At 43.3% G+C, this 14,275-nt stretch overlaps 1 protein-coding gene across 1 annotated transcript in view; it reads left to right on the top strand.

Annotated features, from left to right (window-relative positions):
- LOC140483888 (protein SSUH2 homolog) overlaps positions 1-14,275 on the top strand; it is a 59,387-nt gene that overhangs the window by 29,713 nt on the left and 15,399 nt on the right. Inside the window, exons 5-7 of the mRNA XM_072582680.1 lie at positions 1,306-1,366; positions 6,919-7,043; positions 10,942-11,004. Of these exons, the coding sequence (XP_072438781.1) occupies positions 1,306-1,366; positions 6,919-7,043; positions 10,942-11,004 (249 nt within the window). The remainder of the gene's footprint in view (positions 1-1,305; positions 1,367-6,918; positions 7,044-10,941; positions 11,005-14,275) is intronic.

Consider the following 14,275-nt stretch of genomic DNA (forward strand, 5'->3'; position numbering starts at 1 on the left):
GTTGAATTCCATTGATCGTCATACTCTTCTTGGCTTTTGCGAAATTGCCAGCCTGCAACTTCAACTGGACTCCATTTTTAGTTCAAACCATGTTAATTAAACATGATTCACCTTTTTGTTGATTTTACTTAATATTGATTTTGTTGATTTTTGTCCCAAAATATAATTTCCAAAAGCTTTCACACCACCAGGATTAAAATGACAGGCTGATAGTTGTTGGATTTTTCCTTACACTTCTCTCTTGAACAAGGGCATAAAATTTACAACTCACCAGCCATCTTGGCACATCTTTCAACCCAAAAGGTGGGATTAGAAGGTTATGGCCTGCATTTCCCACAATTTTTACCCTTTCTTCCACACATCCACATGTGCATGCTATCTGGCCTTTGTGATTTTTCAATTTTAAGTGCAGACAGCTTTTCTAATATGTCCTCTTTTATCAATTATTACTCACACCAATATCTCAAGTAGTTCATCATTTACTGTAAGTTTGACGGTATCGTGTTCCTTGATAAATTGCTCATTTAAACCTCCACTATGCCCTTTGTCTCCATGCATATGTGCTCTTTATAATCCCTAAGCTATTTAGATGCCCATAATGAAGTTGGAGATCCTGAGGGAATCTCAGAAATATATGTAATATATATAGGGAAGGAATATATAAGGGATGTAAAGGAAAGGGACACAACAAAGACATTGGAGAGATATTTAATAAAGTTGCCAGCCATGCAAGGGTTGGTTGACAGAGCTGAGTAACTTGTAATATGTAAACTGGATATCAAGATCTGTTAAAATCGAAAGCTCATTTTTAGATTAAGGCACTGGAGAATTGCCAAGGTTGGTAAATCCATGTCCAGCACAGGTCACTGGTTTAAGAGAATTTTAAACCCTTGGAAGGATCTCTGCCTTAGGAGAAGAAGGATGAAAATATAGAAGTATTTTTTCTTCTCTTTCTATTTTCACCCTATTCTTCTCCTTGGACTCCTGAGTTGTTCTATATGTTTTGAGCCAGTTGTCAACTTCCCAATAGATTTCCCAATATATCCCTTCAGCGTTTAAACTTTGACCAGTGTTTCCAAATTCTGTATGAAATTCCAGACTTTTCATCTGGACTGCGTGAGGAATGCTGATGATCTGCTACCTCGGAGGTCCCTAGGTCCCTAGGTACGTGCCACCCATAGGCTGAGATACATTGTAACTAGTGTATCATTTCTCATTTTGCACGCTGTATGGCACTGCAGAAGGAACCGCGTAAAACAAAGTAGAAAACCGTGATTGCTCAGCTAACTTCCTATTTCATTTCAGTATTGCCTAGAAAGCTTCACTGAATCCAGATCACCCGAATGGAAAAGTGAACCTTATTACAGTGAGTATGTCACATTTCAAGAAACGCGGGATTGGCTCTTATAGGGCTCTGAACAATATGGACTGGATGAGAAATTTGGGATAATCACTTCTTGACGATGAGAACAACTCCTTGCACTTTCAAACAGATGTCCAGACATCAAGACAAGATTCTTGCTTCTGATTGGCGCAATGCCGAGTAACAAGAATTATTGCTTGTAAACAGCTTCATTAACTGCAAATCTTGCCTCCTTAATATGCCTCTTCTTGTTCTACGACCCATTGCAAGGACTGTAGACTTGGACAATTCTCAACATTGAAAGTGACCTGGTGATTCCAAGTCACTTCTTGGTCCTCCACCTTGGTCACTTGGCAACAGCATCTCAGGGCACCGTTCAGCCACTTCCCGCACCTCCGACCTGGAACCTCACCCCTCCCAACACAACAAGGACTGAAACCCCCCCCACCAGTCCACACCTTCCAACCCACCACCCTCCACATACATCGCATCATCCTCCACCATTTCCGCCACCTCCAAACGGATCCCGCCACCAGAGATACATTTCCCTCCGCACCCCTATCAGCATTCCAGAGAGACCATTCCCTCTGCGACTCCCTCATCAGGTCCACGCTCCCCATCAGCCCACACCCCACTCCTGGCACCTTCGCTTGCCACCACAGGAAGTGCAAAACCTGCACCCACACCACTCCCCTCACCTCCATCCAAGGCCCAAAGGATCCTTCCACATTCAACAGAAATTTACCTGTACCAATGTCATCTAGTGTACTCATTGCACCTGATGTGGTCTCCTCTACATCAGGGATACAGGATGCCTTCTTGCGGATCGTTCCAGGGAATCTCTGGGACACCCGCATCCACCAACCTCACTGCCCTGTGGCTGATCACTTCAACTCCCCCTCCTACTCAGTCAAGGACATACAGATCCTGGGCCTCCTCCATCGCCAAACCATTACCACCTGATGCCTGGAGTAAATATGCCTCATATTCCACCTTGGGACCCTGCAACCACACGGGATGAATATGGATTTCAACAGTTTCCTCATTTCCTCTCCACCCACATTATCCCAGTCCCAAGCCTCCAACTTGGCACCACTCTCCTGACCTGTTCATCACCTTTCCCATCTATCCGCTCCACCCCCCCCAACCTACCACTTTCTCACTCATCTTAATCAATCTATTGCTTTCTCAGCTACCTTCCCCCCAGCCCCACCCCCCTCACATTTATTTCTCAGCCCCCTGGCCCACAAGCTCATTCCCGATGAAGGGCTGATGCCCGAAACATTGATTCTCCTGCTCCTCGGGTGCTGCCTGACCTGCTGTGCTTTTCCAGCACCACACTCTCGACTCTGATCCCCAGCATCTGCAGCCCTCACCTTCTCTACATGCACTCCCCATCCCCACAGGCTGGATCTAACACCTGCTGGCCTCTCAGACCCCTTTGTGGCACCACTCTGATTCACTTGCAGGATGTTTCTGCACTTTAAAGCTGCAATTCAGCACATACTGGCCACTAACACTGAAATGCTGCAGCCGCAAGGACACTTTACGCATCGGGACGAGTACTCAGATCGTGGATTGGGCCAGGCTGCACCTCAGGGCTGTTCACTTGTTCTCTTAGCACCTACCCACTTTGAACCTACTTACTTTGTTTTGCCATTTTTAGCACTTGACCTTCCCAGCCTGAGGTACCAGGCTGATAGTACTGCTCTCTTGCTTTACTCTTTGGTGCAGACACAAAGTTAGGAGGCTAGCCACAGTTGTCAACAGTCCTCAGTCAAGCCAGGGGGTCTAGCCTTCAATCAGGGGGTCCTGGTTCAATAGTCAAGGACAGCCTTCCATATCACTCTAGGGACTTGGGCAAGGTCAGATAGCCACTTGGGGCAGTGTGAGAGCCAAGTGTCAGGCATTTATTCAACTCCAACCTTGATTCTTTCTGCCCTGTCGTGGGCTGTTTTTCTCCTGAAATGAGAGAAAGGAAGGGGCTGAGTGAGAAAAGGTGGTGAGATGTATTGAGGGAGTGAGTAGGCAAGGCAGAGGTTTGGTGGGGACTCGGGCTGGGTAAGAGTGAGTGAGGAAGGAAACTGCATGTGAGGGTGGTGGAGTTGAGCCTTGGTGAGAGGTGGGTCCAGGAGCAGAAGGTGGAGTCGACGTATGGCAGCAGAGAGAAGATGGTGCCACCTTCCCGAGCCAAGTGGAGATGGTCATTAACTGATGGGCACTCCTCCAGAGAGCTGAGACTGCACTGACCTCCGGTGGCACCTTCAGAACAGGCTGGCAGGTGTATCATCATTTACCCTGCTCTGCACCAGCCTGCCCACCAGCATCTCCAGGTCATTCAGCCCCATATGGGGCACCAATTTCCCCTTATCTGCCATGGCCAGAGCAAATGTCAGAGTGTGCAGGGCAGCTCCAGACTGACAGTTCATATCTGGGTGCACAAAAGCCTTTTAAGTTGGTACAAGCACCAAGGATGCAAGTCTATACCAGCATATCCAGTCAGTGGCAAGTTTTCCCAGGTACAGCGGGATGGTAAAATCGGGCTAGGATCAGGCAGCAGGTGCATTATGAGAGTGCTGTGGGATGTTAAGAATTGAGAGTGTGGTGCTGGAAAAGCACAGCAGGTCAGGCAACATCCAAGGCGCAGGAGAATCAATGTCTCGGGTATAAGCCCTTCATCAAGATTCCTGATGAAGGGCTTATGCCCGAAACGTCAATTTTCCTGCTCCTTGGATGCTGCCTGACTGGCTGTGCTTTTCCAGCACCACGCTCTCAACTCTAATCTCCAGCATTTGTAGTCCTCACTTTCTCCATGTTTATGAGTTAAGTCTGAGGTGATGTGGTGAGAAATCTCACTAGATGCCTCACAGCGACAAACCTTCCAAGAAACTAAACAAAATTAACACGACCAAAATGTAGTGGCAGTTACTAAGAGTCAATCCCTAAGTATCTGTTAAAACTTTTGAGGTTGTAATGAGCACCAGATTAACACAATGACTTACTGACCATTAGAAATGTATTTGAAAGTCCCATTTTCTCGTTTCAAAACCTATTTTCAATTTGTAAGGTGGTCCAATGAGCCTTAATGAATAGCTAAACTCCACAGATTGGAAAATATATAGTACTTGACATTGACTATGTTAGCTGATCTCAGTTGGAGTGTATAACTGACCTTAATATGCCAGAATTAGGGAAGGAGATGTGACAAGTGAGAACTCCTCATGCTTTACTAACTGTTGGGGTACATTTTATCAGTAAGCTATTCAACTGGACCATTGTAAATAAAGGTCTTAAATAAACTAATGGGAAGTGACCATCACCAGGAAAGAGCCAATCCCTAAAGAGGAACTGTGCATGTGAACCAACACGTCAAATTAAAATGAATGAAGTGCTACCACAGCCTGCTTAATCAAGTGATGTTGAGTCTACTGGTGAGTTCTTGAGCTTGAAGTAAAACTAGTCGTTTTCCTGTACACACTCTACTCTCTCACAGCTGCTGTGTTTCCAATTTAGAGACCATTCATCTCATGATTGTTTGCTGTGTACATTGCCACATTTGACTACACACAACAGTCACCACTCTTTAAAGCACATGTCATCCTGTGGGCTATTTCCGGAACACACTAGAGTCCCATGAAAACACTCACTCTACAAATCTCTCACCAAACTTGTGGCTTGTTTAGAAGTAGTGATCATGAGCACTGTATTCACTTTCTACCTTCAAAGTTTAGAGCATTTCTGTGAAAGAGAGAGGAACAATGAGCCAGGATTGTAGCTCTGGTATAGGCTACAGTCATGAAATACCAACTGGCCTCTGACATTGGGCTTCAGTAGACCTTTTAATAAGCCAACTTGCTTCCACCGGTTGCAGGTGGATAACCCTGGCACCTGCATTACCCCATTCCACCTTCAGGAAAATGGCCCAGGAGCGGGATGGGACCTGGGAACTACAAGCCAGTGGCATCCAATTCAAATGATTTAGTACTTCTTGCCTCCTGTTCACTTTCACATGCTTAAAGACCAATAGCACAGAATGTGATTTGAGCCACATGCTAAGAATCCTCATGGCAGGTCTCCAATCAGAATGCTTCTGTACTTCAATGCTGCACCTCAGGCAGAACTGGTAACTCACATTGTAGTGCTGCAGCAAGGACGCTGTATGCTCAGGGACACACATCCAGTTCATGGACTACACCAGGCTGCGTCTCCAAGCACTTACTCACTCTAAGCCTGCCTGAATGCTCACAGCATCCCTGCCTTTTATTACCTTACTTTGCTTTTTTGCACTTTGCCCCTGAACTAGAGATTAGGAGAAAGTGAGGACCGCAGATGCAGATACCTTTCCAGCGCCAGGCTCATATTACTGCTGTCTGGCTGACACAAAGCCAGGAACTTACCATGATTGTCTACAGGCTTCAATTAGGTCAAGTGACATAGCGTTTGCTGAGGAAGGTGCACTGGCATATGGATCAGGGTCCTCACCCCTCACTGCCCCTTGGCCTCTGACACTGCAAGATGGCTCAAGCCTCCCTACACACGACATGACTCTTTATATGCTCTATGTCAACTCATTCCAACCCATGCCTCCCACTCCCACCCTTTTCCCTTACACCCTTCATGCCAACTCAGCCAACATCCATCAAAGATCTATGAGGTGAAATAAAATAAACTTCAAAGTATATATTGATGGCGTCGTTGCTTTGGAAAATAACACTGATTGATTCAACTGTTTTAGCCTTCATTTAAAACAAAAACCCACAAGCATTTATATTCATAGCCTCATATCAAAGACTATATAACAGCTTGGAATGTTAATCAAACTGTGAATTGACCACCCACTACAGTAATGACAGATTTTAAAATTAGAAATACACAACACACATCCTGCATTGGAAGCCATCACGTTTGTGTTGATACAGTGAAATAGAAAGCACTGATTGTGTTTCTTAAACTATAGAATTATAAGGCCAGGGGATTTAACAGTCTTAACAGTTTCCTCGACATCTTGAGAACCCAATGCACTTAACAATTGCAACAAATTTATACACTTACCATCCTCGAAAGTGTTGGCGAATCTATCTAAAAATATTCCTTGACTCTTCAAAGTGAAACCATGCCACTCCAAAGAATTGCAGTCTAGACTTTCCCCTGAAAAGTATAAAGTCTGTAACTCACGGGAAATCTCACTAGTGAAAACTAGCTTCATTTGAAGACATGCTGTTTGAGATCTGCAGCTGGCTCTATGAGGAATGTCCTCATGAACCATGGATTATCCCATTCCTGCCCCAGCTGCACCTTCTGAATACCAGGCTCAGGGGAATTTTGGCTAAGCCAGAGAGCTTCTCAGTCTTCACAAACACTCAGGGTGAAGTACAAAATCTTCCCCTGGCACATTGGAGTTGAGAATGCAGACACCAGGGAGATGTTTCATTTACATCAGTCTGAATCCTCAGCTGAAACAGTGGCGCAACTCAAGCAGCAAAGGGAAACAACCCCTTGTTAATTGCAGTTGGAATATAAAGGTAACATTTGTCTCTCTCACTCTTTCCTTTTAGGGCAGATTGTTGATAATTACGGCTACGTGGTCCCTCCCCCTCCATGGGAAGTACCGGTTGACATTCCAAAAATGTTTGAGAAAAATAAAAAGAAGGTACAGGTGCCAAACACTGCATCTGTAAAGGTATGGCGACTCGATACAAAGGCTAGATATTGTTTATAGTGAATGTCCCGGCAAACAGAATCCCAAGGATTAAACCAAGTTAAAGCTGATCTATACTGTGTTATGAAGAATGGATATGATGAGGACTTGTTTCCTAACACTCTAAGGGATGATAGCAACTAAGGCAAATGGTATTAATGGGTAACAACGTGTTATTTTATAATGGCTGTGGACATAGTCTACAGGGGCTTGCTGGTTACAGAGGGAAGCATCATGACCATATGTTAATTAGCAATGGTTAAAAGAAAAACTTCCGAGTGTGCTCTTTCTTCACAATTTAATTAAAACTTGTTGCTAGGTTTTGGGGAAACTTTGCTATGTTAACATCTGATTGGCCATTTAATTGGCCAGAGATGGGCCTTCCCTCAGTGTCCAAGAAATAGAAATCCATCCCCCCAAACACTTAAAACAAAAAGCTGCTGAGTAATCAGAGGCTTGAAACATTCGATTGCCAGATATCCCCATTGGCCGAGGATCAGCAACAGATCCCAAGTAAATGAGACTACATTGTGGGTTAATAGGTGAAGGGATGAGCAGGAGATTGGCACTTAGTGGAACCTCATTCACAACGCCAGTACCACTGAGTAGTTCATGTATGGAATGAATTTCCAGAGGAAGTGGTGGATGCAGGTACAGTTACAATGTTGAAAGACATGTATGTAAGAAATGTTTAGTGGGACATGGGCCAAGCACAGGCAGGTGGAACTATTTTAGTTTCAGATTGGCATGTTTTTATGCTCTTTGACTCCACGAGTGTAGTTAAACGAGCAACTTGCATGGGTCCCCACTTAAAAGTCGTTGTGTTTGGTGTAAGAGAGAGGCTAATGTCAGCAAGACCTCCTACTCATATATAACTGGGGGCAGAGGGTGGAAGATGGTGTAGCCACCCAGCTGGTACCTTCCCATCCCCAAACTCCCCTCAGAGGGAGGACAAAGAATCCCACCATGAGAACCAGCAGCTGTACAGTAATGGGACTGGCATCAGAGCATACCAGATAGGGGAAACAGTGATTATGCTAGAGCCATTCGATCAAGTCACGAGATCTAGGAGGGAGTAGAAATTCAAACTTAGTGTGAAGAGAAAGTGTGTCTAGATTAAGGTGGACAAAGTCAGAGTCACATGATATCAGCTTATCGTCCAACAGGTTTATTTGAAATCACTAGTTTTTGGAACACTGCTCCTTATCAGATGAAGCAGAGGAAAGTGCATAGACACATATTTTATATGCAGAGGGATAATAGCAAGATAATTGCAGGTAATTAAGAGTGTAAAAAGGTTAGTGCAAGTAGTGTGCATGGAATGTCAACAGACTGAATAGCAAGACTTTGCAAGTGCTCAAAAATGTCGAACAGTGTGAGTAAAATGTCAACAGGTGAATAGTAAGTGAAGGGATGACCTATGATCAGATTAATTAATGGGGTGGCACAGTGGTTAGCATTGTTGCCTTGCAGCACCAGAAACCCGAGTTCAATTCCCGCCCCAGGCAACTGACTGCGTGGAGTTTGCACATTCTCCCCGTGTCTACGTGGGTTTCCTCCGGGTGCTCCAGTTTCCTCCCACAGTCCAAAAATGTGCAGGTTAGGTGAATTGGCCATACTAAATTGCCTGTAGTTTTGGGTGAGGGATAAATGTAGGGGGATGGGTGGGTTGCTGTATGGCAGATCGGTGTGGACTTGTTGGGCCGAAGGGCCTGCTTCCACACTGTAAGTAATCTAATTAAGGCAAGTTCATTACCCATGAGGACACTGTGATATTGAGTTCATGTCACACTACATGTAATTCCACCATACAAATTTGCATAAAATCTTCCTTAATGTTCTATTTTGACACCATCATCTTGATTAGTTGTTAATAGTTAACTACCTTATTTAGTTTGTACAGTTTTGAATTATTTACTATTTTAGTTAGACCCTCATCATGTGACTCTTCTACCTATCATGTTATTCCAGCCATTTGGCTTGTCTCTAGCACCATCTTTTTTTTGTTTTGTTTTCTGTAATTATCCTTCCGTCTTAATTAATCGGATCATTTGTCACTCCTTCACTTGCTATTCAGCTGTTGACACTTATACTGTTTGACATTTTTGATCACCTGCAAAGACTTGTTTGTTCAGCCTGTTGACACTCCACTCACACCACTTGTATTTATCTTTTGACACTTTTAATTACCTGGAATTACGTTGCCATTATCTCTCTGCATATAAATTCAGTGCCTGTGTGCTTCCCTCCATGTCACCTGACGAAGGAGCAGTGCTTCAAAAGCTTGGTAATTTCAAATATACCTGTTAGACTATGACCTGAAGTCGTGCAACTTCTGACATTGCCCACTCGAGTCCAACACCGGGACCTCCACATCATAAATTAAGATGTAAGTAAACAGTTCATGCAGGAAACCATATAGCACTATTTTGTGAGATTAAATGGTGTTGGACCCCCAACCATAAAGCAAATCAGCAGCAATCCTACTCATTTCCTATCATTTTAGAATTCCTCCTTTAATTGTGCTCTTTTCTGTAGGGCAACCTGAGGGATGTGAATGATGGGGAAGGGATATTTACTCATTCCCAGTGCCTATAGTCGGTGTGAAGCATGTCTGCATTGTAACCAGCAGCCAATAGGGAAACAAATCCCTCGACACTGGTACATGTCAGCACCAGAGGAACACTTCTTTATAATCAATGTGGCTTATTTCCACTTCATCTAAAAGTCTACCTCTAGTGAGATGTCCAATTTAGTGCAAAGTTAAGACAGTTATGTGGCAAAGGTCTGAACTCACAACAAGACCTAAGTTACTATCCAATAGATCTCCGAGACAGAAGATTTTCATCTGATTTTTGTCACAAAAGTTCAGGCTGGATATAAACTCACTCAAAAGCCATTATGTAGCTCACTTTATTACCCACACCTGAGATGCCAATGAAACCATTGATACTGTTGTAAAAGGAACAATGGAAATCATATTGGTCTCCCTCCTATCAGACAACTGTTGTGAAACTTGAAAGGGTTCAGAAAAGATTTACAAAGATGTTGCCAGGGTTGGAGGATTTGAGCTACAGGGAGAGGCTGAACAGGCTGGGGCTGTTTTCCCTGGAGTGTCGGAGGCTGAGGGGTGACCTGATAGAGATTTATAAAATCATGAGGAGCATGGATAGGGTAAATAGATAAGGTATTTTCCCTGGGGTGGGGGAGTCCAGAACTAGAGGGCATGGGTTTAAGGTGAGAGGGGAAAAATTTAAGAGACCTAAGGGGCAACCTTTTCACTGGGAGGGTGTGTGTATGGAATGAGCTGCCAGAGGAAGTGTTGGAGGCTGGTACAATTACAACATTTAAAAGGCATCTGGATGGGTATATGAAATAGGAAGGGTTTAGAGCGTTTGGGCCAAATGCTGGTAAATGGGACTAGATTAGGTTAGGACATCAGGTTGACGTGGATGAGTTGGACTAAAGGTTCTGTTTCTGTGCTGTACATCTCTAAGACTCTATGTCTCTATATTGAATGCCATATTGGACCAATCCAGCACATATAATTTATACTTTGAGAAAACATGCAGCCCTTTGTATCTTCACCCCCAATGTTCCATTTGATATCTCCCTCGATTGTCAATCCATGTAGTCCTGTTGGGTGCAGTCCTGCAGGAGGTAGTACCAATATTTCATAGTGCAGCCTGAGAATCACATCTCAACTAAACAGTGGACATATAATTCAGACCACACACCTTTGGGCGATGAAAGGAGGGTTGAAGAGGATGATGAAAAGATCCTCTCCTGCCTAGCTTCCATTTTAAAAGTTTCAGCAAAAATCTAACATGTGGAGATCTGAAAGACAGTGTTCACTTCGTTTGAATATGATTTATTTCAGGGATGCCACAGATGCATGAACTTGGGTAAAATACAGTGCACTAAGTGTTTTCAAACAGGACGGGTAAGTAAATGAATAAAAATTTGCATTTATATCGCACCTTTAATAATCTTGAAAATTCCTGACTGAGTGATATTTTGAAGCATTATCTTTCGGCAAACATGGCAGCTTATCCATGCCCAGTAAGGTGCCCCCGATGTCAATGACCATTTAAATTTCTTTGGAGATCTGGGTTAGTGCTGGGTTAGATCTGGGAGTCATTTGTGGCATAGAAGGAGATAATTCGGTCCAGCAAGTCGCCTTTGCTCTCTTTAAAGCAATCCAATCAGTCCCATTCTCCCATTCTATCCCTGAGGATTTGCAAGTTTATTTTCTTCAAAAAGCCATCCAACGTCCTTTTGAAACCACCCATCACTTCAACATTCTCCAACCTTGCAACTGCAAGTTCTAAGTCATTACAACTTGGCATGTAAAAGGACGTTCTTCATCATATTACAGCAGCCACTACCCCACCCACTATCTAACCCCTACCACCCTTTTTCCAATCCAAAACCTTACACTTGTGTCCCCTGATTCTTGTACCATTAGCCAATGGGGATGGAAAGCAGCTAATGAGTCTTTCCTTGTCAACATTATCCAAATCTTGCGCACATCAAATCTCATCTTCTCATTTTCTCCAAAGAGAATAAACTCAGTCTCTCTGACCTCATTTTGTACTTCAAGGACAGAGGAATTGTTGCTGAGAGTGACACTGAAACAACTCCACATCTCTTACTTGAATATTGTCATGAGAACAAAAGTGGTCAGCTTGAAAGATGAGCAGAGCATCGATTTAACATTTCATCCAAAAGATGTTACTTCCAATAGTGGAGCATTCTCCCAAAACAGCACTCACATGCCAATGAAATTGTGTTCAAAATCTGTAGTGGACTTAGAATGTAGCATCATCAATCTCAGCAATGAGCGTGAATGAATTGCTCCTTGTATTTCCAGGGGCATATATTACCAAAGTCTGCACTGCAGTCTGCAATTTTACTGCATTTCAAAATGACAAACTGCACGTGTGTACTTTTGAACAAAAATGTGCCTCTGATTCTGGACATCAAATGAAGGCAAGATTGGATTATGGTATAACTCACAGCAAACACTGTCAAAATTTGTCAATGCAGAGTGGCCAATGTGATGGAGGGTGCCTGGTATCTCAAGTCATGCCAGATTTTCTTTCTCTTTCTCTCCACACCACAGATGTTGTCAGACTTGCAGAGTTTCTCACAAATTCTTTGTGATTGTGCCTGGCATCTCTTTGTTGTGTATTCCAATAACAGCCAGCATTTTCAACGTTAATGGAGTGGTAACATCCTTAAATGGACCTGCTAGTCTATTGTCCCATTCTAAAGTATGTCGATGCACACTTGAAAAATCATAAAATTCAAGGCTATGGGCCAAAAAGGTAGATTTAGTCAAGACAGGTCAGCATAGACTCGATGGTTTGAATGGCCTCTTCTATGACTCTACAAGTATTCCCTGTGAATGTCCAAAGTGTTTGGCTGTTATAGGCAATAGGTCCCTTTTACTTTAATTAGGAAAATTAAACCTAATGAGATAAAAACTACAGTTAGGGACCCTACTTTCGGAACTGATTATGCTAATGAGGCACGGCAAGGGTAAATTTTGAACTACCTTTCTGGCTATCAATGGACATTCTCCACAATCACAACTCTCCATTCCTGGCAAATGTCGCATGTTATCTTCCTTTGCCAAATCTGACAATCTGTGTGACAATCACTCTACAGTGGCCTGCAACTTAACCAAGCTGGTCTACACAAGTGCATAACCTTTCAAGTACAATGAGTAGGAAAATGCTCGCTCTGTCTCCGAGTAGTCCCAATGGAACCCGTCGAATGGAGGGAGAATGTGAAGTGACAAGGTTTAGTCTTGGCCTAAACCTAGCGAAGACTTCCTTTTTTTTAAATATATTTTTATTGAGAAAGAAATTTTTTTTGGATATTACAACAAATACAAAACAAGACAATACAAAGAAACCCATTAATTACATAAATAAATAATAATTAATAACTAACAACTAACTAAAAAATCATGACAGTAATAATAATAACAATAATACAGCTCAACAAAACAAAGTAATAGCTCTTGACCATTGAGAGCATAAATTTATACATATTCATGTGTTTGCAGTTCCTCCTCTCCAGATACTAGATTCAGTAAACAGAATCATCATGGCTGTATAAAAGCCCTTATTAGTATGGCAGACAAATCTGTACCCAAGTAGTCCAAAAAGGGCCGCTTATAAAATTCTCAGTTTTATGGTGCACCATACCTGTAAGAAAATCCAAAGGGAAGTGTTCCATGACTAGTTTACGCCAGCCCGACCGTCCCAGGGGGTTTTCAGACACCCACCCTAACAGAATGTTCTTCCTTGCACAAAAGGTGAGGACACTGAATAGCTTTTTTTTTCTGTGCGTGTCTAATGTAAGTGGATTAACAAGGCCACGAAGGAGAGATCCTGGGTCCATCTCCACCTCTGTCCCCAAGACTCTCTCTATTTCACCCACCACAGCGCTCCAGTATGCTTGCAGCCTGTGGCAGGACCAGAGTCAATGAGTGAGCGTACCCATACTCATCCTGCATTTAGGACACATCGGAGATACTCCCCGCTTTAAATTTTGAAAGGCCTGCCTGGAACCAAGTGGCCCCTGTGGAGAATTTTCAATTTCAACGCATGGGTTCTGTTGGAAATTGAGATCCTTCTTGCACTTCCCCAGATATCCTCCCATACTTCAGAAGAGATTTCAATGTCCAGCTCCTTCTCCCAAACCTAACAGAGCCGTTTGGGCTCGTCCGAGGGACCCTCTCCCAATTGGTGATAGACATTGCTGACCGAAAGTGTGTTCTCAGCACTCAGCACCCTCTTCTCTGTATAAGGTCTATAGGAATCAGTTAGAAGTGTGGTCTCTTCTTGAACGAAATTTCTAATTTGAAAAAAACAGGAAAGGTCCCTATTGGGCAACTCTCATTTTCGAAGCAACTGGACAAAAGACATCAGTTTATCCCCCTTGAATAAGTCACCATGGCAACACGTACCCCTCGCTGCCCATAGTTTAAACCCTGAGTCCATCATCTCCGGCTGAAAGCCCAGCACACCAACTATGGGTGTCAAAAATGATGTTTTGGCAGTATTGTCCTCACTCTGATGCATTGCCCTTCATGCTTTAACAGTATTAATAACTATTGGGCTATGGTAATATTCCTTAACTATCCTCACTTTGTCTAAGAACAGCAAGTTAATAAGGGGGCATCTTACTTGAGGTGCTTC

The sequence above is a fragment of the Chiloscyllium punctatum genome, chromosome 12 (assembly GCF_047496795.1).
Source record: "Chiloscyllium punctatum isolate Juve2018m chromosome 12, sChiPun1.3, whole genome shotgun sequence".
NCBI lineage: Eukaryota > Metazoa > Chordata > Chondrichthyes > Orectolobiformes > Hemiscylliidae > Chiloscyllium > Chiloscyllium punctatum.